This window comes from Halichoerus grypus, chromosome 11 (assembly GCF_964656455.1).
Source record: "Halichoerus grypus chromosome 11, mHalGry1.hap1.1, whole genome shotgun sequence".
NCBI classification, from domain to species: Eukaryota; Metazoa; Chordata; class Mammalia; order Carnivora; family Phocidae; genus Halichoerus; species Halichoerus grypus.
Genome location: NC_135722.1, coordinates 45926090 through 45953392, shown reverse-complemented (window position 1 = coordinate 45953392; position 27303 = coordinate 45926090). Strand labels below are relative to the sequence as shown.

Here is a 27303-nt window from a genome sequence, read left to right as displayed (position 1 = left end):
GAGCCTCCAAAATGGGATGTTTTAAATCTCTTTTAATCTAGAGGTTACTCCTCCATTCCTTTCCTTTCCTTATAATTTATTTGTTAAAGAACCTGGGACATTTGACCAATAGACTTTTTGCAAACACAGATTTTTTCTTTAAGTTTTTAATTTTAATTCCAATATAGTTAACATACAGTGTTATATTAGTTTCAGGTGTACAATGCAGTGATTCAACAATTCTATACATTACTCAATGCTCATCATGATAAGTGTACTCTTAATCCCCTTACCTATTTCCCCCATCCTCCCACCCACCTCCCCTCTAGTAAACATCAGTTTGTTCTCTATAGTTAAGAGTATGTTCCTTGGTTTCTCTTTCTTTTTTTCTTTGCTTGTTTCTTAAATTCCACATATAAGTGAAATCATATGGTATTTGTCTTTCTCTGACTTATTTTGCTTAACATTACACTCTCTAGCTTCATCCATGTTGTTGCAAATGCAAGGTTTCATTCTTTTTTATGGCTGAATATTTCATTGTATATATATATATACACCACATTTTCTAAGAACCTAGATTTTGACAATTGCAATCTTGTGTAGTACACTATGTTCTCCTATCTTCTGTATTTTCTGCAATCGGATTTAATCCCTCCGGCAAAACTACAGGTAGTGTTTGGCAAGGCTAGGTATATTTGTTTGTTTTCCTTCCTATGATAATACTTGTTGATGCTCAGATCTTCATTTACTAAAGACTGTAAAATGATGTTCTAGTACAATAATTTTTTTCATTTATTGATAGAACACTTTTAAAAAGAGACAATTCCCCTAATCTACTATTACGTTACCCTGTACTGCAATTCATATAGACAAAACAGAATAAATGCTGCATTCTTTTCCTTTATTGATAAGTTTTCAAGATAACAAATCATTTCCCTGTCATATTCTAAGGTAATAATTTTTCATTTAATATTATTATGAATTCATAGATTTAAAAATATTTGCTGGGGGCGGCTGGGCGGCTCAGTCAGTTAGGTGTCAACTCTTGGTTTTGGCTCAGGTCAAGATCTTGGGGTCATGAGATTGAGCCCCGTGTTGGGCTCTGCGCTCAGCATGGAGTCTGCTTCAGATTCTCTTCCTCTCCCCTTCCCAACATGCTCTTTCTCTCTCTCTCTCTCAAATACATAATCTTTAAAAAAATTTTTAATTAAAAAATTTTAACAAGATAAAAATATTTGCTGGGTTTCAACCAACTGCAATTTTCACCATTTATGAAGCTCAAATTATACCATCCTGGATCCATCGCAAGTCTCTTCAAGGTGGCTCCTGAATTCCTTTGACAAGGCCCTAATAATTTTTTCTCTATTGAGCTATAATTCATAGACCATAAAACTCACCCTTATATAGTGTATACAGTTCAGCGGTGGTTAGCACAGCCACAGGTTGTAAAATCATCACCAGTCTCTAACTCTTAAAAAAATTTCATGTCTGAAGAGAAACCCCATTCTCATTATCAGTCACTTCATTGTCCCCTCCCCACCAGCTCCTGGCAACCACTAATCTCCTTCCTGTCTCGATGGATTTGCCTTTTGTAGACATTTCATATAAATGGAATCATAAAATATACGGCCTTTTGAGTCTTGCTTCTTTCACTTTTACATAATGTTTTCAAGATTTGCCATTTGTAGCATGTATCAACAATCCATTCCTTTTTATGGCTGAATATTATTCCATTATGTGGATATACCACCATTTGTTTATCCATTTATGAATTGATGGACATTTGGGTTGTTTCCATTTTTTGGCTATTATGAATAATGCTGCTTTGAACATTCATGTACAAGTTTTTATATGAATATATGTTTTCAATTCACTTGTAGAATTTGATATATTTTTACATATATATATATATATATATATATATATATACATATACATACTGTAAACCATCACCACAATCAAGATAATGAATACAAACATCCCAAATTTTCCTCATATCTCTTTGTAACCCCTCTCTTCCCACCCCCAGGGCAACCAGTGACCTGTTTCTATTACTACAGATGAGACTGCATTTTCTTGAACTTTATAGAAACCAAATCATATAGTATGCATTCTTTTTTGTATGGCTTTTTAAATTCAGCATGATTATTTTCAGATTAACCTATGCTGTATCAATAATTCATTACTTTGTATTGTTTAGTAGCATTCCACTGTATGGATATATCAGAGAACATTTATCCATTACCATCACCATTATCCACTGCCATTGATGGACACTGATCTTGTTCCCAGTTTTTTACTATTATAAAAATGTGGATATGAACATTCATGTACAAGTATTTTATGGACAATGTTAAAGCATTTTCTTTAGGTAAATGGAGTGAAAGGCATAGGAGTGGAATGGCTGGATTATTTGGTTTATTTAACTTTTTTAGAAAGTTAAAACTGTGCTCCAATTCACATTCTCATCAGCAGTGAATTAAATATACAATTCCTCTACAACTCTGCCAATATTCAGGCAGCTCTCTGAAAAGCTGGAATGCTGTTTTTCCTCTCGATATGCCCCAAGTTGTGCACCTTCTCCCAACTGCGACAAGCAGTGATGGTACAGCAAGTTACCCTTCACTCTTCTTTGTTCTCAGTGGTATCCAAACCATGCTGATCCTGTCAGTGCTCCGAATGAGGTGAGACAGTCTCAACCTCAGGCAGCCCTCCACAAAGCTAGAAAAATGCATGCATACTCCATTCTTCTCCTTCCCCCTCCCCCAAGGAGAAGCTGCAAGCTGGGGGGTCCTCTCCCAGCACTGAGCTCTGCTGGCTTAGGGGAGAGGTTGACAGGGTAAAGTGAAATTGCTCTTCTTACCCATTTTAATGTGTCTGTTCTCAGCTTTGTGATCATCTGGGGTATTGCAAATTCATAGCTAGATTCTGGAATTCTCATTTGGGTATTTTGGTCAGTATATCATCATTAAAGCAATGTTTCTGTGGAAGAAAAAGGACTAGGACTTCTTATGCTGCCATCTTGCTGATGTCACTCCCCAAATTCTCATTCTTGACTGTTTGTCTCCTTCACTATTTTAAGCACAATTATTATTTTTTTTAAGATTTTATTTATTTATTTGACAGAGACAGCAAGAGCAGGAACACAAGCAGGGGGAGTGGGCGGGGGAGAAGCAGGCTTCCTGCTGAGCAGGGAGCCCGATGCGGGGCTCGATCCCAGGACCCTGGGATCATGACCTGAGCCGAAGGCAGACGCTTAACGAGCCACCCAGGCGCCCAAGCACAATTATTTTAATATGTGAATTTGATAACTATTTTCTGGTGCCCCTATGGGTTTTTATATAGTCTATGGTTTCTTCTATATTTCTTTCATATAGGATTAGTCCTCATACTTCTGCTTATTTTTGATTGAGTGCTGGGCATATATATATGAAATTCTGTAGACATACTGAAGACCTAGAATACAAAATTCCAGAGAGGAATTTACTTTTACTTGTACTATATGGCTAGAGACAGTAGCACCAAGGATCACGATAATCCATTTCAGGGAACTGAAATGATTTCAAGTTCCACTTCAGTTCCTCAAGGGACCTTGTGTGGTTTACTTGTGATTTACTCATTCCTAGGTTGTGGTCCCTTGCAGTCCCAACTCAAAGCAGGAGAGCTTTATAAAGAAATCTCCCTTGGTAAAACCTGAACTTAGTTTTCCCGTTCCCTATGGGATAGCAATACTGCTGTGATCAGCTTTTCAGTCACTTCTTCCAAAATCAACAGATGCTCTGGGAAAAACTGGTCCCAAATGTCTGGCTCACTTCTCTAAGTTTCCTTTAGTATCTTTACTGCCTCTGATGCTTTCAAATAGATGATGTTTATATTTACATAGTTTTTCAAGTAGTCATTGTTAAGAGGGTTAGTCTAAATTATATAGACCACTGTTACTTGAAGAAAGGTCCAGGTTTTATATATTTATACTTTATCTACAGTAGTTTTTCTCAGTGGGCGTGCTACTGGTGTTTCTGAGGTAAAAACTCTCTGGTACACATAACATCATGCATGACAGATGTTTAATAGCCCTAGTCCTGGGCACTAAATGCCAGTAACATCCCTTCCCTCCCCCTTGTCAAATCATTATAAAAACTCAAAAAAATAACAGGCTTATAAAGCACTCATTAAGATAAAAGGTAGATTACTTTGTGTCATTATTTTTCTGTTCCTCTTAATGGTAAATCTTTGTTTTGATTGACCCTTATATGGGGTATATAGCCTCTTCTAAAAGTAAAAAAGTCACGTGAATAGTGCTTGGCTAAAATCAACTAAGTCAATGGTTAGTAGGGACCATGGACAGGCTGCAGATAACCCATGAACTCCCTAAAATTATTTCTAAAAGTTTATGGAAAGTATTTAATCAACAAGATAGTCTTTAGAGAACCACCACCAGGGAGAGTTTATCTGTTTCACATATTAAGAAAAAAATAGCTTTAATTAAATTAGGACTTAGTTGAAATGACTCAGTGAGTAGTAGAATATTTCGGAGGGGAAAGAAGAAAGGATAGGTAATTTTTTAGTGTTTGAACTCCTGATATAATGGGGGGAAAACTACTACTTTGGGATTGGTATCACCATCAATCTTTATTAGGATACTATAAAACTCTGTATATTTACATTAATTTCTTCTGAGGCTTTCTAAATTTGACAATTGAAGTCACAGCAGAAGAATAAGGATGGGGCCATTAATGAAAAAGGAGTGACAAATTAGAGTGCTGAGCTAGAAGCAAAATTCAACATGAGACAGAAGGGAAACAAGAGGGTAGAAGTTTTGTGTAAGGAACTAGTAATTCCATGGAGAATATGAGCCCTAGGGAAGAGAAGGTTTCAAGGTAACTTAAAAAAGACAAAGACAGATGGAGAACACTGACAAAGATTGAATCAAAGAGAATGGGACACTCATATGCAGGCACATGTAAAGGACAAGTAAGAGGTAAAGTAAATGGGAATCTCTGGCAGCCCTGATCAGAAACATCTTCACTCTAAAGTTATATACTATTCCTTAAACGAAGGACAAGCTGTCCGATGGACAGAACGCACTTTCCGGTGTCCCCCTGCAATTCTTCAGCCTTTCCATTGCTAGAAAATTGGAGATAAAGTTCTGATCCAGATCATGGATTAGAAGGACAGGACTTTTTGTTCCATTTGACAAGGTTTCTACAAAACTAATTCATCTTAGGAAAAGTAAAATATACTATCTATTCATCTTTTAAAGCATAAAGAAAATCTGCCTATTTTCTATATGTCTAATTGACTCCAGAGCAAAAGAGGTCAGAGTTAAAAATTTTTTAAAAAGAATAAGTACCATTTAAGATTAGGACCCACATAATTATGTATTTTATATATCAGATATTTAATCATTAGTTTTTTTTTTTCTTGATTCACGTCAGGTGATGTGAGCTTAAAATAAATCCACAAGAGGACACTGACAATGGGAGAAAAAACATACCCAACTGCTGAAACAGGAGAGCCACACTAGTGCCTGTGACAGGAAGACTATCATGCAAAGGAGTCTGGATCAGCTGTCTATCTCCTGCACCCAAAGAAAACAGCTTCTGCAGAATAGAGGAAAAACACACACAGAAACATAAATGATTTCTTTTCAGACATTTTCTTAAGACAAAAAAAAATCCCTTTAAGTTCAATTTTTTAAAATTTCTTTGAAGTTCAAATTTAGAGTTGGTGATAACCCTGTAAGATCCAATTAGCAGATGCCAAGAGTAACAATGTAACCGAAAACATTCAACTTACACTGTGCCCAAATGAACACGGTATAAGAAAATTCAGTAATTAGAAAGTTGAAATTCAATAAATGATGAGATACAAAAATCACTGATAATCATACTTATCTAAAAAATAATAAAATGTTAAAGTCAACATTTTTATGCCAATTATATGTCAATAAAACTTGGAGAAACAAAAACTATATAATATGAACCACATATGTAATATTTGTAAGAAGTTCTTATTTTTTTCTTTTTTTTTTCTTTCACTTATTTGTCAGAGAGAGAGAGAGAGAGCACATGTAGGGGTCGCGGCAGGCAGAGGGAGAAGCAGGCTCCCGCCTGAGCAAGACACCTGATGCGGGACTTGATCTCAGGACCCTGGGATTATGACCTGAGCCGAAGGCAGATGCTTAACTGACTGAGCCACCCAGGAGTCCCAATAAAAAGTTTTTTTAATTAAAAAATAAATCAACAAAATAAAGTCAGCATAAATCCCATCATGATAAAGGTCAATGAAACAATTCCACTGCTTTCAGGTTTAGGACCATTTGTGACCAAACTCACATTTTATATTCTGCCCTTGGGAGTAGAGGGAGAAGATTGAGGAGGCAGGAGGAAAAAAAAGGGATTAAAAACTAAAGAATAACAGAAGATACCAGGTAAGACAAAAGATAGTTAAAAGGCAAAGGGCAAAGAAAACGATGTCAGTTTCACTGGAAGTACCATCTCTGTCAGACTGAGGAGGATAAACAATGCAATTTTTAGAAGGCTGTCCTCTTCTATAGTATTACACAAGAATAAGCAAAATAAATGATCAACTAATCAGTTTTAGGGCTTAAGGAGAAGAGTCTTTTTTATTTTTTATTTTTAAGTATGGTCCCCTAGAAACATTGAGACACAGAAGTTGAGGTTCTTATTTTTCTACTTCAAAGACGAAAATGAAAATCTTTAGACAAACAGGATGAAAAACCCATGACCACTTTGAGAAAGTTTTATTTCAGTAAAAGAATTTAACGTCCTCCTTTAAGGCTAAATATATGACAATATCCTTGGGAAATTTAAGGGATAGATTATACTTTTTGGAAAAAATCTGTGATTCTGGATGTTCATCAACATTATTATTGCTAAAGGCAGCAGACTGAAATAAGAAAAATAAGCACCCTTCTTTCAAAGCTTACATGCAAGCTATTCTATTAAAGATTACAAAGACAGAAAATGGTTTTAGGGTCGTGTATAATTGCTGTTATCCAGGGAAATTAATAAATAAATAAACCTATTCAGAAGTAGTCATAAGTGTTACAAAGAATTATTTTGAGAGTTTTTCTTAATGTTATCTCCTAATTTTTATCACTCAAAAATTTTTTGATATAAGTTAATAAAATGAGCCATAACTACATAGAGGAATAAGAAAGGCAGAAAGAATGCATTTAAATGTTCAGCTTAAAAAAGTGTATTTCCAAGAAAATGTAAACTAGAGTTCAAGTTACACAAAATATGACTTCTAATTATGCTATGTGAAAGGTGAACCCTGAGTTAAAATTAACCTCATGACCTAAGAAAAGAATGGAATCTTGGGTCTCTAGAAGGCAGACCATAGGGACAATGCTTAACTAAGAAAGATCCTCTTTAAAATGAAAATATTTAAGGAATTCTTTTTTTTTCTTTTCTTCATAAATTAAATTAACTGGAGGAGAAGAAAAGAGGAACAGGCCCTCTTCATCTCCCTTTTCATTCTATTTACCTGAGACCCTCCAGCCGCTGGGACAAGGCATGCACACAGGTTTGCAATGAGACTTTCCAAGGAGACATTCAGACTGTCCACATACACAGTGTAGATCAAACCTAGGCAAGCCTGCAAAGAGAAGATGCATGTAGTTTTTTCATGGAAAAAGTAAACATTGAAAATAAATTGCTGTGACATCTGCTCCTAGGAAACTTCCCTTTGAAGCCAGTAAAGTATATTATATTCTACAATGACCACAGAATAAATTTTAAGCAGCAAATGTTATTAAGTTTATTAAATTTTCTTCCTTAACCAGAAGCTCTAAATGAGCTTTTGAGATGAATTTATAAAAAGCAGAAATCTATAATTTGTAAAACAGGTGCTTGTGCTCAGATAACCACTTTAGCAAATTTGTAGGGCTTTAAAACTGTTTTGTCTCTTACTTTGTAAAACTCCAAATTTCAAGATAAAAATTTAAAAATTTTATATTTTTGTGGTTCTTAGAACATTTGTTATACAGAAAAATTTTGTGACTTATTACAGAGGTTAGCAAAATAGAGACAAGATATGTAAACACTTTATGCTCAGAAGAAGGTAGGCAGTAAAGTGAAAGACAAAATGCAATCTTTATGAATGTTTCAGTTTATTAAAATTTGTGACTCTAAAAAATTAGTATTTGTTAGAAGTTACCCATTATTATTGAAATCTTAACATGAAGTTAATTTTTCTAGAATATACATAATCTCAACAATATGGAAAAGTTTTCCAGAAATTTCAAGTCCTTGTGAAATGTTAAGGTATATTTTATACTTTCCAAAGAGATCTGTGATTTTGGACAATAATCAACATTACTATTATTAAAGGTAGCAACTGAAATAAGAAAAATAAGCCCTCTTCTTTCAAAGCTTAAATGTATTTATAACTAAATAAAATTTTTTTCTTGCATTTGAAAATTCTGAGTGTCTCAAAAAGGAAAATATCAGGAAGTAAGCAATATTCTAAAGCTATCTTGGCAATCAGAACTATTTGAAATTACAAATATCCATTCTGTTTACTTGAGCCTGGTATTCCTCAAAAGAACGGCACGTACTGCATGGAGCACTGGGTGTTATACGCAAACAATGAATCATGGAACACTACATCAAAAACTAATGATGTACTGTATGGTGATTAACATAACATAATAAAAAAAAGAAAAAAGAACGTAAATAAAAATAGACAAAGTTGTTATATTACTAACGCATTTTAAATTTGCTATAGGTAATCAAATAATTCCTTTTAGATTCATAAATTTTGGAGTCAGTAGTCACGGGATCTATTTTAAAGCAAACACTGTATATCCTTATAAGTTTAAATATACATTAACTTAGGTATTTATTTCATCCAACATGAACACATTTTTTCAGTTCACACTATATTTATTTTATTGATGAATCCATAATCAATTTAAAGACATCTTAAATACAAAATCTTGTTACCATGGTTCACTCAAAACAGATTCACACAATAATACAAATCAATAATGACAACTATGAGTTCTTTACCCTAAAAATTTCTGGATAATCTAATCTGGATACCAACACCAGGCTTTTGGGAGCAAACACTTCTGCGGGCTGAATTAAACCAGACACTTCCACTTCACCTTCAATCTCTTCCTTCTTTGTTCCCTAGAAAAAGATGTACTGTAATCAACAGAGAGAATTTCCTAGGTTTATAACACAAAAAATAGACATATCACACATTTTCATATAATTTACAAAATCCAAAATTAATTATAAAATATAATTTATAATATAATTTACAAAACTCAAACTAAAAATAAAGACACATACTTTGACAGGAATCTAAGAAGCAAGTAAGTAGGCAAAAAAATTATAAAGGAAGGTATGCTTATTTCACTTTTGAAAAGCTCCTTATGCTGCAGATACAAACCAAAACTTTATGGGAGCATTTGGTTTCTGAGGGAAGTACTGACAATCAAAGGTAAAGAAGATACATTCAAATTATTTTAAATAGTTACCCAAACAACTAAAAATGACACTCACTTAAATGGGAAGTCAGTTTTTAAGGAAAGAAAAGATCTGTTTTAGAAGTAAGGCACTAATTTTTTTTTCCTACTTGTCCCAATCTTTCATATCACAAAAGTGATGATCATTTAGGATTCCAAGGCTTACAGAATAATCAATCCTCTTAGAAGTAAAGCCCAACTGGCTCTAAATTCCTTTTGCTCATAAGCAACAATGTTGATGTTTTGAGAAGAGAAAATATCTTTATACACAAAACTAAGTTTCAGAACATACTTACTACCACTAAACAGTACACTTAATAATGGTTAAAATGGCAAATCTTATGTCATGTATTTTTTAGCACAATGAAAACATCTATAATAAAAAATACCTGACATTTCAATGACTAAAAATACTGATTAATGAAATAAGCTTTGAAAACTATTATTATCATTTATGTGTCAATGAATGTTTCCTGTGTACTTACTGTTCCATAATACTTTATGATACATTACAAAACCTTTAAGGTAAAAAAAAAAAAAAAAAAAAGACAAGGTAGTAAAGCATTCAGATTTATCTCTAGACGATATTCTAAGATGCCAGGACATTTTCCCTAACTAGAATCCTCTTCTCTTTCTTTTCCATTAATCAAAGTTCCAGCTCAAAAGTCTATCTTCCCTCCTGAAGCCTTTCCTTTACTCATTTTTCTCCTAGTCTTACTTCTCAGCACAGTTCACCAATGTATCATATATCTTCAAACTCATTTCTCCCACCAAACCTCTCCTCAAAATGCCACAAAACGCCATATCCAACTGCCTGCTTGACAGCTCCACTTAGATGACTAACAGGTATCTTAAACATATCCAAAACATAGCTCCAGTCTTTCTCCCTGAACTCCATTCCTCCCACAGTATTTTCAATCTCGGTTCATGGAAATCCTCTTTTCCATTTGGCTGATCAAAAACCCTGATTCCTCTCTCATATTCCATATCCAAACTGTCAGCAAATCCTGACTGCTTACCATGTCCACTCCTACCACAATACTATGAGCCACCATCATTGCTTGCTTGTCTGGATTATTTTAACAGTCTCCTTCAGTCTCTCCTATTCCTCTTTAGCCCCATTTTACTTCCTTGTTGCTCTCAAACATGCTGGACATGCTCCCAGCTAACCACTGTTTGTTATTCCTTTCCCTAGAATACTCTTTTCACAGATATTCTAATGATGAATTCCCTCATTTCCATTAGGTCTTCATTCAAGTGACTTCTGCTGTTAAGCCTTTGCTGGCACCCTATTTAAAATTACAATTCCGGGGCACCTGGGTGGCTCAGTCGGTTAAGTGTCTGCCTTCGGCTCAGGTCATGATCCCGGTGTCCTGGGATCGAGCCCAACATCCTGCTCCCTGCTCCATGGGAATCTGCTTCTCCCTCTGCCCCTACCCCCTGCTTGTGCTTGCACACACACACTCTCTCTCTCTAGCTTGCTCTCAAATAAATAAATAAAAATCTTTTTTAAAAAAATAAATAATAAAATAAAATTGCAATTTCCTAACATTCCCTATCCTCTTTCCTTGCTTTATATTTCTCCATGGCACTTGTTACCACCCAACATACTACCCATTTCACTTGTTTTTTGTTTGTCTGTCTCTTCCATTAGAATATGCTCTGTATAGACCAGGATTTCTGTCTTGCTCACTGGTAATTTCCCAGTTCCTAAAACAAGAGCTGGGCACATGGTTGATACTTTCTGAATATTTGTTCACTGCATACATGCAGGAATGAATTTTCTTGGAATAGTTTTCTGGGTATTTTACTAAGGGAAGTCTTTTTTCCCCCAGTCATAGAGGCCAAGAATTATATTTTCTATCTCCTTTGGAGCCTGTATATTTTCTAGTACAGTGAACTATAACCAAGTATTAGATGTCTATGGAATGCACATATCCGAAGGGAACTATCTGTTTACTTTTTATATGTGTCATAAGGTCCCTATGCTCTTGAAAGATTTTCATTTGTTACAAAGCAAAAGCTAAAAGGTTGGTTTTTGAAATCCTTAGAAATAATAAAAATGTGATGAATATAAATTTGCCAAAGATGTCCACACATAATGATTCTTCATGGATTACTAACAAATCTGAAATGACAAAAGAATGACTAAAATTCCTCAAAGAGATAAAGCTATCCATTTTATGAGACTGTGATAAATGCCCTAGAGTACCATTAGAAGCCAGCTTGACTAAGGAGATAACCATTTCAAATAAATGACTATTCACCTACTTGGACCAAAACACAAAATAGAATGCATTGGTCATTTCCTTTTTTGTTTTTTTTTTAAGATTTTATTTATTTATTTGAGAGAGAGACAGCACAAGTGGGGGGAGAAAGGCAGAGGGAGAAGCAGATTCCCCACTGAGCAGGGAGCCCAACGTGGGACTCAATCCCAGGACCCTGGGATCATAATCTGACTGAAGGCAGATGCTTAACCGACTGAGCCACCTAGGCGCCCTGCATTGGTCATTTCTTAAAGCTATTCTTTAACTAAGTATTCACTAAATGAAAGAGTTATTAACAAAAAAGAAAAAAGGTCAAATATAATGTAAATCAGTATTAAGTAAAAGCAATTCCATTTTTATTTACATCACTTTTTATTACAGAGGCTTTTACTTTGTAAATGTACTATAAATCATAAGATGTTGTTATTCTTAATTCCAACAGCTCTCCTACAAGAATACAATGTCACAAGTTTAGAGAAAATTCATACTCCTCTTTTCAAAGCAAAATGTACTACTATGATAAAAAAATTTTTTTTAATCCAAAAACTGTTGGTTAAAATAAGGTTTGTTCCAGGAGACAGTAATGTGGTATTTTTGATAAAAAAATTTTCTATAAAAAAATTTTACTATAAATAATTTATCATCTAAGAGAATACTGCCTCTTCTCTCTGCTAGAACAGTTTTTCTGTAACAATTATGTAATGATACTGGCTTTATTTGGTTTGTGTTTTACAATGATAGATTTTCACATATTGAAAAGATATGAGAAACTTGGGGCGCCTGGGTGGCTCAGTTGGTTAAGCGACTGCCTTCAGCTCAGGTCATGATTCCAGGGTCCTGGGATCGAGCCCCGCATCAGGGTCCCTGCTCAGCAGGAAGCCTGCTTCTCCCTCTTCCACTGCCCCCTGCTTGTGTTCCCTCTCTCTCTGTCTCTCTCTGTCAATTAAATAAATAAATAAAATCTTTACAAAAAAAAAAAAAAAGAAAGGAGAAAATTAAAAATAAGCAGGAAATTTAAAACATAGGCTATGAATGTAATAGATGTTATAATAATGCTTTGAAATTTAATATTTTTTTAAAGATTTTATTTATTCATTTGAGAGAGAGACAGCGAGCAAGTGAGAGAACACAAGCAGCAGAGGGAGAGGGAGAAGCAGGCTCCCGCTGAGCAGGGAGCCTGACGTGGAGCTGGATCCCAGGACCCGGGGATCATGACCTGAGCTGAAGGCAGACACTTAATGGACTGAGCCACCCAGAAGCCCGGAAATTTAGTATTTTATAGCAGAAAACATTTTCACATATTTTATCTCACCGAACAACATCTGCAACTCTTTTTCTAACCTAAGATTATTCCCAGTTCTAGTAGGTCCCATTAAGGATACAAATTTATCTTTTTTTTAAAGATATAAGTTTATCTTAAACACTCCACTGAATTGTCTCACAAAGTTACCTTATCCCTTGTACCTATCACAAGCACATGCCACAATTTGCCCATTTATAGATTTTTTTTCTGCCCATTATTACTGTGGACTACATGTGCTAGTGGAATTCTCAGCTTCTATGTAGTTTACATTCTATGTAGGTCACAGTCTCTGTGCTTCAATAATATGGGATAGATTAGTACTCACCATATCAATCTGCCCCAAAAATACTATTGCCCTTTAAACATATCCTGAGACAAAAATGCTAAGAATTATTATATTACTGATTTTATGAGCTGACTCCTTAGGCATAATATTCAGGAAGTTTGTCCTGTCACTCAGGCTGAATCTGTCAACCTCATCTTTGTTGCGTTCTTGATGCTTGATTCCTGTCTTTTCTACCTTGAAAAGACTTGTTGAATCCAGTATCATCTCTGTGCCAAGCTCATTTTCAACAATGTTATTTCATGCTAAAACTCTTCTTACAATATTTCTTTAAACATTCTGGTTCAAAAGGAGGAGAAAAGGAGAGCACCTGGGTGGCTCAGTCGGTTAAGCCTCTGCTTTCAGCTCAGGTCATGATCCCAGGGTCCTGGAATAGAGCCTGTATCTCCCTCTCCCTCTGTCCCTCCCCCAGCTTGTGCTCTCTCTCGCTCTGTCTCAAATAAATAAAGTCTTAAAAAAAAAAGAGGATAAAAGGAATTACAAGTAAAAAATTACCAGTTCTACATTTCGCTTTTGAAGTACAAGCAATTTATTACAGCGCACCACTATATAAAATTGCCTGTTATGCAATTTAAGGACTTTTAAATTTTCCAATATTGCAAATAAAAGAGTCTAAGTAGTTGCAAAATTCTGTAAGGTCTATAATTCTCCCTGAAAAGCTACTTTGTTTCTTTTTAATCATGTTGACATGTCCACATGATAAAACCTGGTTTTTCCTTGCATCGGTCTAGAAAATAATGACTACATGAGAAATATACATACTAGGATAACAAGCCTTCAGACAAATCAGGCCACCAGTCTTCAGTTCAGAATTGAATTTACCTTTAGCAAAGACAATATCCAGATATTTTCCCCCTTCAACAGCTCCTGGGTTCTATAGTATTCTGAAGGTAGAACAAATTCATTTGTAGAGCTACTATATTTTCACCCAGGAAGCTTCCTATTTTTAAGTGGCACATAGTCCATAAATTATTATTCTTTTAAGATATACTAAGGCAGCATTTCCCAAAGTGTTTTCTGCTGAAAGCTAATAAATACTACTTAGCAAAAAGGTCTTCTAATCAAAGAATTTTGGAAACAGTAAGTTAAAGCCAAGTTAAACAGGTTTCTTTACTGCAGGGTTTCTCAGACTTTGATATGCAAATATTGTTTGTGCAATGCTAAGCAAAGGAGATATAAAATATTTCTCAAACTTACTGGACCAGTGAAACCTCTTTATTACAGAACATTTAGAGGATCTAGTGCCCTATGGAATATACATTGGAAAAGGCTATCATAAGCTATTTTAAAATACAAAATGTGTGAAACTGAAGTATGTTTATGTTCATAGGTTCTATATCCTTAGAAGGCTAGGCAAACAGAATACTTATTTCATAAATAGATTATTCTAGTTGATATCTGTTTCATTAATTCTCATATTTCATAAAGTAAGGTAAGATCTGAAAAGATGAGAAAACAGACAAGGCTGCTGGGAGCTAGGGTACTGCACAGCTACCCCAGGAAAATATTTAGCATATTTGTGGTCCCTTCTCACTAAATGAGTTAGGAACTTCTACTCTTGATCAACAGTTCTCAAACTTTAGTGTGCATCAAACCATGCAGGGCTTGTTAAAACAGATTTCTGTCCCATCCCTAGTATTTCTGATTAGTAGGTCTGAGGTGGGGATTTACATTCTAACAAGTTACCCAGTGATGCTGATACTGCTGGTTCAGGGACCACACTTTGAGAATCACTGCTCAAGACTAATTAATATGAAAATAGAAAAGAAAATAACAACTAACATATACTCTATGCTATACTAAGCATCATATCAGTGTTAATTAATTCATTCATACAATAAAATTTTATTAAATACTATCTCCCAGTACAGGAAACCAGAACTCCTTGGAGAAATGACATTCTATATCTGGGTCAGAAAAATGTACAAAATGAGCCTATTCATCTTATTGTGTCAAGGAATAACAGAAACATTCAGTTTATTCAAAATGAATAAAAATTGCAGTTGACTGAAACTCCTCAAACACACAAAAATGCATGAGTCCATAATGACAATTTTTTTAAGTGGTCACTAGTGATGATTGCTAGGGTACTAATCTACTATTTTGAACATTTTTTTTTTTTTAAAAGGAGTAAGTAATTAAATTTACTGTATTTTATATTGAAGTGTAGTTGATAAAAGTTCTATTTTATAGATGAATTTCACTCAGTTAATAAATGCAGAAGGAATAACAGAATGAGGAAGTTACCTTTTTGCAATTCCTATTGAAATAATGTATTTAGCAAGGATCATCAATAGATAATAAAACCATTAAGTGAAGGATGGCACTACCTCAAACCCACAAATCAATCTTGATATTACTAAAAACAGAGGAACCAGAAATTAAGTTCCTCTTGATAGTCTTGCTTTAAAAATTGAATGTGAATCTAATCAAGCCTCTAAATCTAATTATCACTTTATGGAAAATATGCCAAATAGAGGTACAAGTTAAATAATAATATGGGGAATTAATCAGCCAAATCTAGCATGTAGGGCATTCCATAGGACAAATGACCCAGTTTCTCCACCACAGTCCCAAGAGTGGGACTGTTACAGAAGAAATTTAAGGAATACCAACATTACAATGTGTATACCTTACCTGGATTCTGATTTAAATAAACCAAGACATTTTTGAGACAATAAGTTGGATATCAGATGATATTAAGGAACTATTCAAAGTCATAATTAATTTTGTTAAATATTATAATGGTAGAATGATATGTAAAAAAAGCCCTTATCAGTTAGAGATGCATACTAAAATATCTATAGGGGAAATACGGTGTCTGGGGTTTACATTAAAATGCCTATCCCTAAAAAAAAAAAAAATCAAGGATTTAGATTTTAAAAGATTGACAAATGCTGGTAATTTTTATTTTTTTAATTTTTAAAGGTGGATACAGTGTAATGGAGTTCATTAAATTAGTCACTTAATTTTCTATATGTTTAAGAATTTCCATAATAAAAATTGAAGCAAATAAAACCTTTATTGAACACCTACTATATGTTGACATGGTTGCAAGTGATGGGGATTTAGAAGTCAACCAAAGAGACAAAGATCTATATTCTTCCCATAGGTCTATATTTTTGTAGCTGTAAGTGCATTATCTTATTAAACCCTTCCAACAACCCTCTGAAGTAGGTGCTATTTTCATGACTTACCCATGGTGGAAAAATTTACATAGCAAGAGGTAAAGTAATTTACCCAAAGTTATACTTCTAGTAAACTTATAGAACTAAGGTCTGAGTCCAGAGACTGGTCTGTGAAAAGGTTTTTAAAAGGGACCTTAGAAAAACATCTAATTCAAACTTCTCAAAGGACAAGCAAATAGAGATTGAGAGGTTACAATGTTGGCATATAAACTATAAAAAATGATTAGTGATATGTAAACTTGTTTGCGCATTTAACGTATCTTACTGGGTGTCCACCAAGTGCCAAGCACTAAGGCTACAGTAGTGACAGAGCCCCTGCTCTTATGAAGCACACATTCTGGTAGGGGAGACCAAATGAAAAGATGAATAAACAAATGAGCAAAATAAGTCCTTTGTGTTAAGTCCTATGGAGATTTAAAAAAAAAAGATGAACAATGGAGAGTGACTGGGGAGACAAATAGAGCAAGGGAGGTCAAAGAAAGCCTCTCTGAGAAGGTGAAGTTGGAGCTGACATCTGCAAGACTAGCAACTAGTCTCTTGAAATCTCAGGACAGCACAATTCAGACAGAAACACAGGCAAATGCAAAGGACCTAAGATAAGAAGGAGTTTGGTATATTTTAAGAAACACAAAAGCAGCCAGAATATATAAAACCTAAGTAGTTATGAAGAAAACTATTGCTCACCACAAATGTAGCTACCATCTGTCACCATACAACACTATTACAATATCATTGACTATATTCCCTGTGCTGTGACTTTTATTCCTGTGATTTATTTATTCTATAACTTGAAGTCCCCTTCACCCATTTTGCCCATCCTCCCACCCCCTTTCCTCTGGCAACCATCATTTTGTTTTCTGTATTTACAGGTCTGATTCTGCTTTTTGTTTGCTTATTAATTTGTTTTGTTTTTTAGATTCCACAACAGTGAAATCATATGATATTTGTCTTTCTCAGTCTGACTTATTTCACTTAGCATAATACCCTCTAGGTCCATCCAGGTTGTTGCAAATGGCATGATCTCATCCTTTATTATGACTGTGATATTCCACTATATATCTGGAATATCTTCCTTATCCATTTGTTTCTTGATGTACACTTAGGTTGCTTCCACATCTTGGCTATTGTAAACGATGCTGCAGTAAAAATAAAGGTGCATATCTCTTTTCAAATTAGTGTTTTCATTTTCTTTGGGTAAATACCCAGTAGTGGAATTACTGGATCATATGGTATTCCTCTTTTTAATTTTAATTTCTCTTTTTAATTTTTTGAGAGACCTCCATACTATTTTCCACAGTGGCTATACCAGTTTACATTCCTACTAATAGTGCATAAAGATCCCCTTTTTCCCATATCCTTGCCAACACATTTCTTGTCTTTTTGATTTTAGCCATTCTGAGAGGTGTAAGGTGATATCTCATGGTGGTTTTGATTTGCATTTCCCTGATGATGAGCGATGTTGAGCATCTTTTCATGTGTCTGTTGGCCATCTGTATGTCTTCTTTGGGAAAAAGACTATTTAGTTCCTCTGTGCATTTTTTTTTAAAGATTTATTTATTTGAGAGAGAGTGTGTGCAAGCAGGGGAGGGGGTGCAGAGGGAGAGAGAGAATCCTGAAGCAGACTCCCTGCTGAGTGCAGAGCCCAATGCAGAAATCGATCCCAGGACCCTGAGATCATGACCTGAGCCGTAATCAAGAGTAAGCCCCTTAACCAAACTGAGCCACCCTGGCACCCCCTCTGTGCATTTTTTATTAAATTGTTTGTTGAAGAGTTTTAAGCAAGGAGGCTATTCTCACTTCTGTTTTGAAAGAAATCACTCTAATGTTGAATGGAGAATAGATTGCAAAAGTAGAAAGAGGAAGGCATTGTTAGAAGCCTTGTAGTTCAGGCAAGATGTACAGTAGAGTAGTAACAGGAGAGAGAAGAAAAGTAGATGATTAAGGATTCAATCTGGAAGTAGAATTGACAGGATTTGCTGATGGCTAGAATGTGCAGGATGAAAGAAAGGGAGGATAAGTGGTAACTCTAAGTTTTTTGTTTGAACACATGGATGGATAGTAATGACATTTATTGAGTTTAGAAAACTAAAGAGGATACAGATTGGAGCTGGAGATGGAAGAAAGGAATGGGTAGTAATCAGGAGGCAATATGCCTTGCGTATTTTAAAGGCTCAATAAATGTGAGTTCCATTCCTCTTTCAGTAAGTGTTTTTTCCATTATTATAAGAACAGGACAAGAAGTTAAAGCTCTGTTTAGAAATAATGGCTATAAAGTCAATTATATTTCAATTTTAAAAAAAGCAACAAAATGGCTATAAAAACAATTTAAAGGTAACCATAAATATGACATAGGAATATACTAAATTCAACAAGTTTAAAAAGTAGTAAACAGTATATAGTGTTAAATATGTTTACATTTTTAATATGGAGGAGAAAAGGCCTGGAAGGTTATACTCCAAAAAAATAAGCATTTTTCTTAGCACTTGTCTTTGGGTCATGGGATTATGGTTGACATATACCACATAAAAATATACACATATCTAGTGAAAAATAATTTGCTAAAATGTTTACTCTTGTACTATCTTTATAACAAAAAGTTTAAAGTTTTAAAAAGTAAACAGTAACGTATCAGTATGTTTATTTATTAAACACTTACTAAATGGTTGGCCACATAGCAGGTGTCACAGAAGGATAAGGTGCAGTTCTTTGTGTCAGGAAATTTATATTCTAGCTTAAGTGCTAAAACCAACACAGGTGAAATAACAGCAATAAGTGCACAATAATACTGTAACACTTTGAAGTTCATATTTAAAGTGCTTGAGAAACTCTGAGAAGGGAAATCAGTGAGGCCCACAGCAGTGAGCTGGAACTTAAAGGACAAATAGAACAGAAGTAAAGGGAAAGGGAAAAGAAGAAATCCAACAATGAGACAAGTCAAAGCATCCAAAGAGGTCAAGCTTAGAAAAAGGCAGTATGCTATGTACATGACCAGCTTGAATTTTAGTATATATCCATCCTGCCTATTTCATTTTCCTAATTTTAGCCCTTATATACCTTTTAAAAATATGAACTAAATACTATTTATGCCTATGTTCACATTATTAGTGGATAAAATAGATTAATTTGTAATATACTTTTTAATATAAGAAACATGATAATGATAATTTGTTGAAGCTTTGATTTTTGGCATCTTTTATTTCAGTAATTCTTACTGCATATCTTTTTTTAAACACCTTTTACCTTCCAGTTAATATGCAGTGAATAAATCAGAGTTAATAAATTAATCATCATAAACTGAAGAATATGGTCACTGGTACTATGTTCCTCATCCTTTATCCCCAAGACATAATTAATTCAAATCAATTATTAGATAGTACTCAAGAATTCTCTGGTATATCTTGTAAGATTATTAAGAGCATCTAGGACTGACTTCAAATGTCAACATTATGAGAAATACTATTAAGCTAATCCTTATCTCTGAAGAAAAAGAGATAATGAGTACAAACTTTTGTATGAGGAAACTGCAGATAAACTTCTTGTTTGTTTCTTTCTAACAAGGTTAACCAACTCGAAATTAGGTTCTCATAAATTCAAGAATATTATTTTGTGAGTCACAAAAGTCAGTGGGTTCTTTTGAAAGTTCTTTTCCACTATGTGTTAAAATTGGTAAAAAAGTTTAGAAATGATAAAACATTAAACTCATTTTTAGGTGAAAAAATTATGTTAATATTATTTGGTGAGTTATAAGATCATAGAACTGAAGTTTACAAATTCATAATTTCAGCTTAACGTAAATAAAAGGGACTTCCCTAGAATCCCTAATTTAGAAGTTTATAATGCTGGACACTAAGATCCAAGATTTCAATCTATTTTTTTAAAGAATATATGTTGAGGGGTGCCTGGGTGGCTCAGGCGTTAAGCATCTGCCTTCAGCTCAGGTCATGATCCTAGGGTCCTGGGATCGAGCCCCACATTGGACTCCCTGCTCCGCGGGAAGCCTGCTTCTCCCTCTCCCACTCCCCCTGCTTGTGTTCCCTCTCTCACTCGCTGTCTCTCTCTGTCAAATAAATAAATAAAATCTTAAAAAATAAATAAAGAATACATGTTGAAACCTTAATGATCATGTAACATGGCATACTGAAACATTCCATAAAGACATAGGCCATTTGATCATATTAGACATATTGGTCTAAAAAGTAGGCCTTATTCAGATGACAAAGAATAGTATTCTGTGGATCATAATTTGGGTAAAAACTTTGTATCTACTATGAGCAAAATTAAAATATATCTCTAAAATCAGATGTAGTTAGGGGTGCCTGACTGGCTCAGTCAGAAGAACATCTGACTCTTAATCTCAGGGTAGTGAGTTTGAGCCCCACAGTGGGTATAGAGATTATACTTTTAAAAAAACTATAGGGGTGCTTGGGTGGCTCAGTCGGTTAAGTGTCCCACTCTTGATTTCAGCTCAGGTCAAGATTTTAGAGTCGTGAGACTGAGCCCAGCATTGGGCTCCCTGCTTGGCAGTGATTCTGCCTGAGATTCTTTCCCTCTGCCCCTCACCCCACTTGCGCTCAAGTGCTGTCTCTAAGGTGAATAAATAAATCTTTTTTTAAAAAAGTATAAAATCAGATGTAGTTAACATGATAGAATAATAAAAACAATATAGTACTAGAAGGTATCTACTTCATTTTACAAACAAGGAATCTCATGACTGGAGACATGAAATCACTTGCCATGATCATACAAGCTCATTCAATGTAGAATGAAGACTGGGGCGCCTGGGTGGTTCAGTTGTTAAGCATCTGCCTTTGGCTCAGGTCATGATCCCAGGGTCCTGGGATCAAGCCCCACATCGGCCTCCTGGCTCAGCAGGAAGCCTGCTTCTCCCTCTCTACTCCCCCCTGTTTGTGGTCCTGTTCCCACTGTGTCTCTCTCTGTCAAATAAATAAATAAAATCTTTTAAAAAAATGTAGAATGAGGATTAATAAGTCAAGTCTTCTAACTCTTGGGCTAGTTCTCTTTCCATTGTTTTGTATTCATATACAACCTTTAAAAGAAATAGGTATTAGTTCAAAGAAACTGTTTAGAAGAGAAGACATATGAAAAGTCAAACTATAAATCTGGAAAGATGTCCACACTTTTTTCCATTAAGTATAGTTGCATGTAGTAATAACAATACACAGTTCTTGCTGTGCACTCCTTCCTAGTGTAAAACTGTCGAAATTTAAGAAAAGGCATTTAATATTAAAGGACTTTGGGAGCCTGTTCTCAAAAGTTTCTCCTGTTGTTTTAATGTCTCATATCATTTTAAGCATATAATACTAATCAGTCATAGTTAATTCAATGAAATGTTTTCTCTACAGAATGCATCTGTGACGGATGTCAAGGGGAGTGTTAATATACAGCATTCTGTCCATTAAGCAATTCTCAGTTTGAAAAGGGGAGAGGATGGAGAAAGGACCCTTTCACAAAAAGCATAATCTTCACCATTCCTACTATAAAGAGAATCCTATGTGGATATTTGTATATGCTGCAAATTATCAAACAAACTTTAGAATAAATTCAGGATATATGTCCCCCCAATTTTTATCTCTGTCTGAATTATGTTACTTATGCTAGTTTTCACTAGATTCTCTTGGTTGAGTGAGGTCTGAGGATTAGTCTCTAGGATACCATCAAGTATAATGTTGACTGTGGGGCACCTGGCTGTCTCAGTAGGTGGAGCGCGTGACTCTTGATCTTGGGGTTGTGAGTTCGAGCCCCATGTTGGGTGTAGAGATTACTTAAAAAATAAAATCTTAAAAAAAAAGTATAATGTTGATTGCAGTGAGAATTGCAAGCCCAGTTCTCATTCTTCTCTATTTGTAATTTCTAATTCAGTGAGATAATCACTGCCAAAACCCTCCTTGATGGAATCAAGATTATTTCAAAGAGAGATATTCATCACCCAGTTGTTCATAATATTGACAAGAGGGGAATTAAATGCCCATTAGGAGATGGTTTAAGTATATTATACCCATGGTTAATTAATGTGTAGACATTAATTATATCTATAAAGAGATTTAGTTTTAAAAAAAACCCTTATTTTTTTTTAATTTTTTTATTGTTATGTTAATCCCCATACATTACATCATTAGTTTTAGATATAGTGTTCCATGATTCATTGTTTGTGCATAACACCCAGTGCTCCATGCAGAACGTGCCCTCCTCAATACCCATCACCAGGCTAACCCATCCTCCCAACCCCCTCCCCTCTAGAACCCTCAGTTTGTTTTTCAGAGTCCATTGTCTCTCATGGTTCTTCTCCCCCTCCGATTTCCCCCCCTTCATTCTTCCCCTCCTGCTACATTCTTCTTCTTCTTTTTTTTCTTTCTTAACATATATTGCATTATTTAAAAACCCTTATTATTAAAACAAAATACACCTATTATTTTTTCCTTTGTTCTCTTACTTTTTTCCCCAATACATTCTAAATTTTCTACAATGAGCACAATTTAAGTGTTTGATAACCAGGGGAGGGAAAAGAGAAACAAAGAAAAAATGACTAGGCTATTCTTCAGATAAATCTATCAAATGTTTTATGTGATTTCCTACACTGTTCCAAGTTTTCTCAACAAGAGATCAGTTTAGAAATCCATTTTTATTACTTCATTTTTCCATATAAATTACTCAATCATTTGGAATTGTTGTATTTTACCATGAGCATTTAAATTTATTTTTTCTCACAAAGTTCAGTAACTATTTAAATAACACTTGTTAAAATGTACAGATTCCACTAATTTGTAATGTTTCCATTGTCAGATATTGATAATAAGTAATAAGGCCAATTATGGTCTTATTCTTGATGATTTTTCTTGAACCAATAACACACTGATATAATTTTTGCACTCTTGTAATATATGTTTTAGTATTTCATATTGGTATTTGGTCTTTGGAGACAGATTCAAGCTTTTTGACTTAGTACCTGAAGGTCCTGGGTAAGTCTTTTAGCCTCACCCATAAGATGGGAATGTTAAAACTTACCAAGTGCTAGTCTTTTGGGGTGTTTTTTTAAGATTTTATTTATTTATTTGAGAGAGAGAGAGAGAGAAGAAAGCTGGGGGGAGGGACAGAGGGAGAGGGAGAAGCGACTCCCCGCTGAGCAGGGAGCCTGATGCTGGACTCAATCCCAGGACCCTGGGATTATGACTTGAGCCAAAGGCAGACCCTTAACCAACTAAGCCACCCACCCAGGCGCCCCACAAGTGTTGTTCTTGAGAGAATAAAATAAAATAAATTACCTGTGAATTAAATTAAATGGAATAAAAGTGCTGTAAAACTTTTAGCACAGTGCCTGGACCATGATAAGCCTTCAATGTATCATAAACATGATAATCTTTTTTTTTCTATCCATAAGCTTTTTGCCTGGACTGCCCTTTCTATTTCCTTTACTCTAAGTTTTCATTAGCTCTTGTTTTTATTTATTTATTTATTTATTTATTTATTTATTTAAAGATTTTATTTATTCATTTGAGAAAGAGACCGAGAGAGCACAGAAGCAGGGGGAGAGGCAGAGGGAGAAGCAGGCTCCCCGCTGAGCCAGCCAGGCGGCCTAATCTGGGGCTCCATCCCAGGACCTGGAGATCATGACCTGAGCAGAACGAAGACAGACGCCCAACCATCTGAGCCACCCAGGCGCCCCCTAGTTCTTGTTTTTTAAGCAAGACTGAATCCTTTAAAATCTGTAAGACTTATTTCAGCTGCCCTGTCTTTAATTATTAGCTCCATCACTGAACTGGTACTTAGCATAGGTACTTAGGAGTATCTTTATACTTAAATTTTGGTTTTGCCTCACACACAGATTTTAAGCCAACCGAGATTAAGAGACATGTCCTATTCCTTCTATGTACCTCTTTCTTTATTCCTCATCTTACTTCTCCAATATACCTTCAATCATTTCCCCCTCCCATGCTTTAACAATTTATTTGCTGACATACCAAATGTCTTTACTGTGAATTGCATCATTATTTTTGGTTCATAAACACATTTATAACCACATTAAAAAGACTTTAAAAAGATACAACGAAATAAAAAATTTACACAGGTTTATCATTTTTTAGATAAGCCATAAAAAGCACCCTTACATTTATCTTGTTTTACTGATTACATAAAAAAAAATTTACAGTCCTATTGTCTAGTTGAATAATTTTGGGAACATGCTTTCAAAAGTTTAATGCAAAGGTTTTGCTTGTGATTACTGACAGTGTTACTGTATCCTGGAAAGGTAAGAGCCAACATTTTTAAAGTTGCACAATTATACTTTGGATGGTGTGTGTCCCTAAGTTCCTCCTCTTCAGGCTTCCAAATAATGTGTCATAGTATATTTGGTATGAAGTAATTCACACCAAATGAGAATTAAAAAGATCTATTTTTGAACTGATGATATAATCCAGAAATAAAAGAAAAACACATTTTTAAAAAAGAACATAGTTAACTTCACACCAAAATTGGGAAAAACATTAATGATGACCTAGAAAGGAACATCATCTGAGTTTTAATATTATTTTCTCAAATTCTACCTCATTGTTTGTGCCATTTTTGGGGACCAATTCCAAACATTAACTTTCTGTTATAAGCACAGAAAAGCTATCATACAATTCTGGTGAGTACCTAACCACCTACGTGCAATCCTATAGGAGCCGGAACTCTTACAGCTTATTTTCATTTTCAGAATTTTGGAAAAACTCTTAAGAAGCAGAATCTACCCTTTTGTAAGTTGATTATAAAAACTAAGTATATTATAATTTTTGGTCCACTTAAAATGGAAAATGGGCAAATATCTGACCTTAAAAAGAAACAAAAGTTTTTAAACATTGATTCCAAATATACAAGAACCTACATCTTGGTTTCTAATATTATTCTCCACTCAAATAAGCCAAGGCTCCTTGGAAAAATGGCTGATTTCAAGGCCGAGGGCAAGGAAGGAATCAGATGATCCTGGATCAGCTTATTATGACACGAAGTTTAAAAAATGCTTTAAAAAATTATGGGGTCGGGTGGCCTGGGTGGCTCAGTCGGTTAAGCGTCTGCCTTTGGCTCAGGTCATGATCCCAGGGTCCTGGGATCGAGCCCTGCCTTGGGCTCCCTGCTCAGCAAGGAGCCTGCTTCTCCTTCTCCCTCTGCCTGCCGCTCCCCCTGCTTGTGCTCGCTCTTGCTCTCTGTTATTTTTAAATCTTTAAAAATAAATACATAAATAAATAAAAAATGATAGGGCCTTATCAAAAGAATACAGGAACCAACCTGAAGGGTACAAATCTAGGATAATTTCTGCATGAAAGCCATCAATTAAATGGTATTGAAGAAAAAAAAAGTGGAATAAATGAGTCTATAGCTCAGATAGACAAGACAGGAAAACTCTTTCTTGCTTATAGTAAAATGTCAACTCCTGACTGGTAAAGGTAGAGGATGTTTGGAGGTAGGAAATAATCATTTTACAACCATCATAATAAAAATTGGCACAGGCGGGGCGCCTGGGTGGCTGAGATGGTTGAGTGTCTGCCTTTGGCTCAGGGCGTGATCTCCGGGTCCTGAGATCGAGCCCCGTGTCCGGCTCCCGGCTCAGTGGGGAGCCTGCTTCTCCCTTTCCCTCTGCCTGCCGCTCTGCCTTCTTGCACTATCTCTCTGTCAAATAAATAAATAAAATCTAAAAAAAAAAAAAGAAACACACTTAGTATTTCCAATGTTGGTAGTATTCCAACTGCTGACATATAATCTGAATCTAAAGATAACAGACATCAGAAAAAACACAATAATGAATATTCTATTAAAAGGGGACATGGGACCTGCATTATTCAAAAATGTCAGTGTCATAAGACAAAGGGTGAGCAACTATTCCAGATAAAAAGACACAAAGAGAAATGATAATTAAAAGCCATATGTGATTTTAAACTGCATCCTGTACTAGAGAAGAAAAAAAGGGAGAGCGGGGTGCCTGGGTGGCTCAGTCGTGAAGTGTCTGCCTTCGGCTCAGGTCATGATCCCAGGGTCCTGGGATCAAGCCCCGCATCAGGCTCCCTGTTCGGCGGGAAGCCTGCTTCTCCCTCTCCCACTCCCTCTGCTTGTGTTCCCTCTTTTGCTGTCTCTCTGTCAAATAAATAAATAAATAAAATCTAAAGAAAAATAGGGAGAGCTATAAAGAACATAAGCAAATATTATACTTACTTAGGTGCTCTGATGTTGGGTACATATTTACAGTTGTTATATCCTCTTGATGAGTTGACTACTTTATCATTATATAATGACCTTCTTTGTCAATTATTACAGTTTTTAGGTTAAAGTCTATTTTGGGGGCGCCTAAGGTGGCTCATTTCGTTAAGTGTCGCACTCTTGGTTTTGGCTCAGGTCATGATCTCAGGGTTGTGAGTGAGATCGAGCCCACATCGGGTTCTGCATTCAGTGGGGAGTCTGCTTGAGATTCTCTCTCTCTGCCCCTCCCCTCATTTGCAAGCGGCTCTCTAATAAATACATAAATCTTAGAAAAAATAAAGTCTATTTTGTCTGACAAGTATAGCTACCATAGCTTTCTTTTGGTTTCCATTTGCATGGCATATTTTCTTCTATCCCTTCACTTTCAGTCTGTGTCTATCTTTAAAGCTAAAGTGAGTCTCTGGTAGGTAGCATTTAGTTGGGTCTTATTCTTTTTAATCCATTCAGCCATTCTAAATCTTTGGATTAGAGAACTT

General features: G+C 35.2%; 1 protein-coding gene across 4 annotated transcripts in view; it reads right to left on the bottom strand.

The window, feature by feature from the left end:
- Positions 1 to 27303, bottom strand: part of SBF2 (SET binding factor 2) — a 454330-nt gene that overhangs the window by 216791 nt on the left and 210236 nt on the right. For all 4 annotated transcript variants that reach the window (XM_078058407.1, XM_078058408.1, XM_078058411.1 and 1 more), the window contains exons 4-6: positions 9018 to 9140; positions 7492 to 7602; positions 5474 to 5579 (exon numbers count right to left, since the gene is read on the bottom strand). In XM_078058407.1, the coding sequence (XP_077914533.1) occupies positions 5474 to 5579; positions 7492 to 7602; positions 9018 to 9140 (340 nt within the window). The remainder of the gene's footprint in view (positions 1 to 5473; positions 5580 to 7491; positions 7603 to 9017; positions 9141 to 27303) is intronic.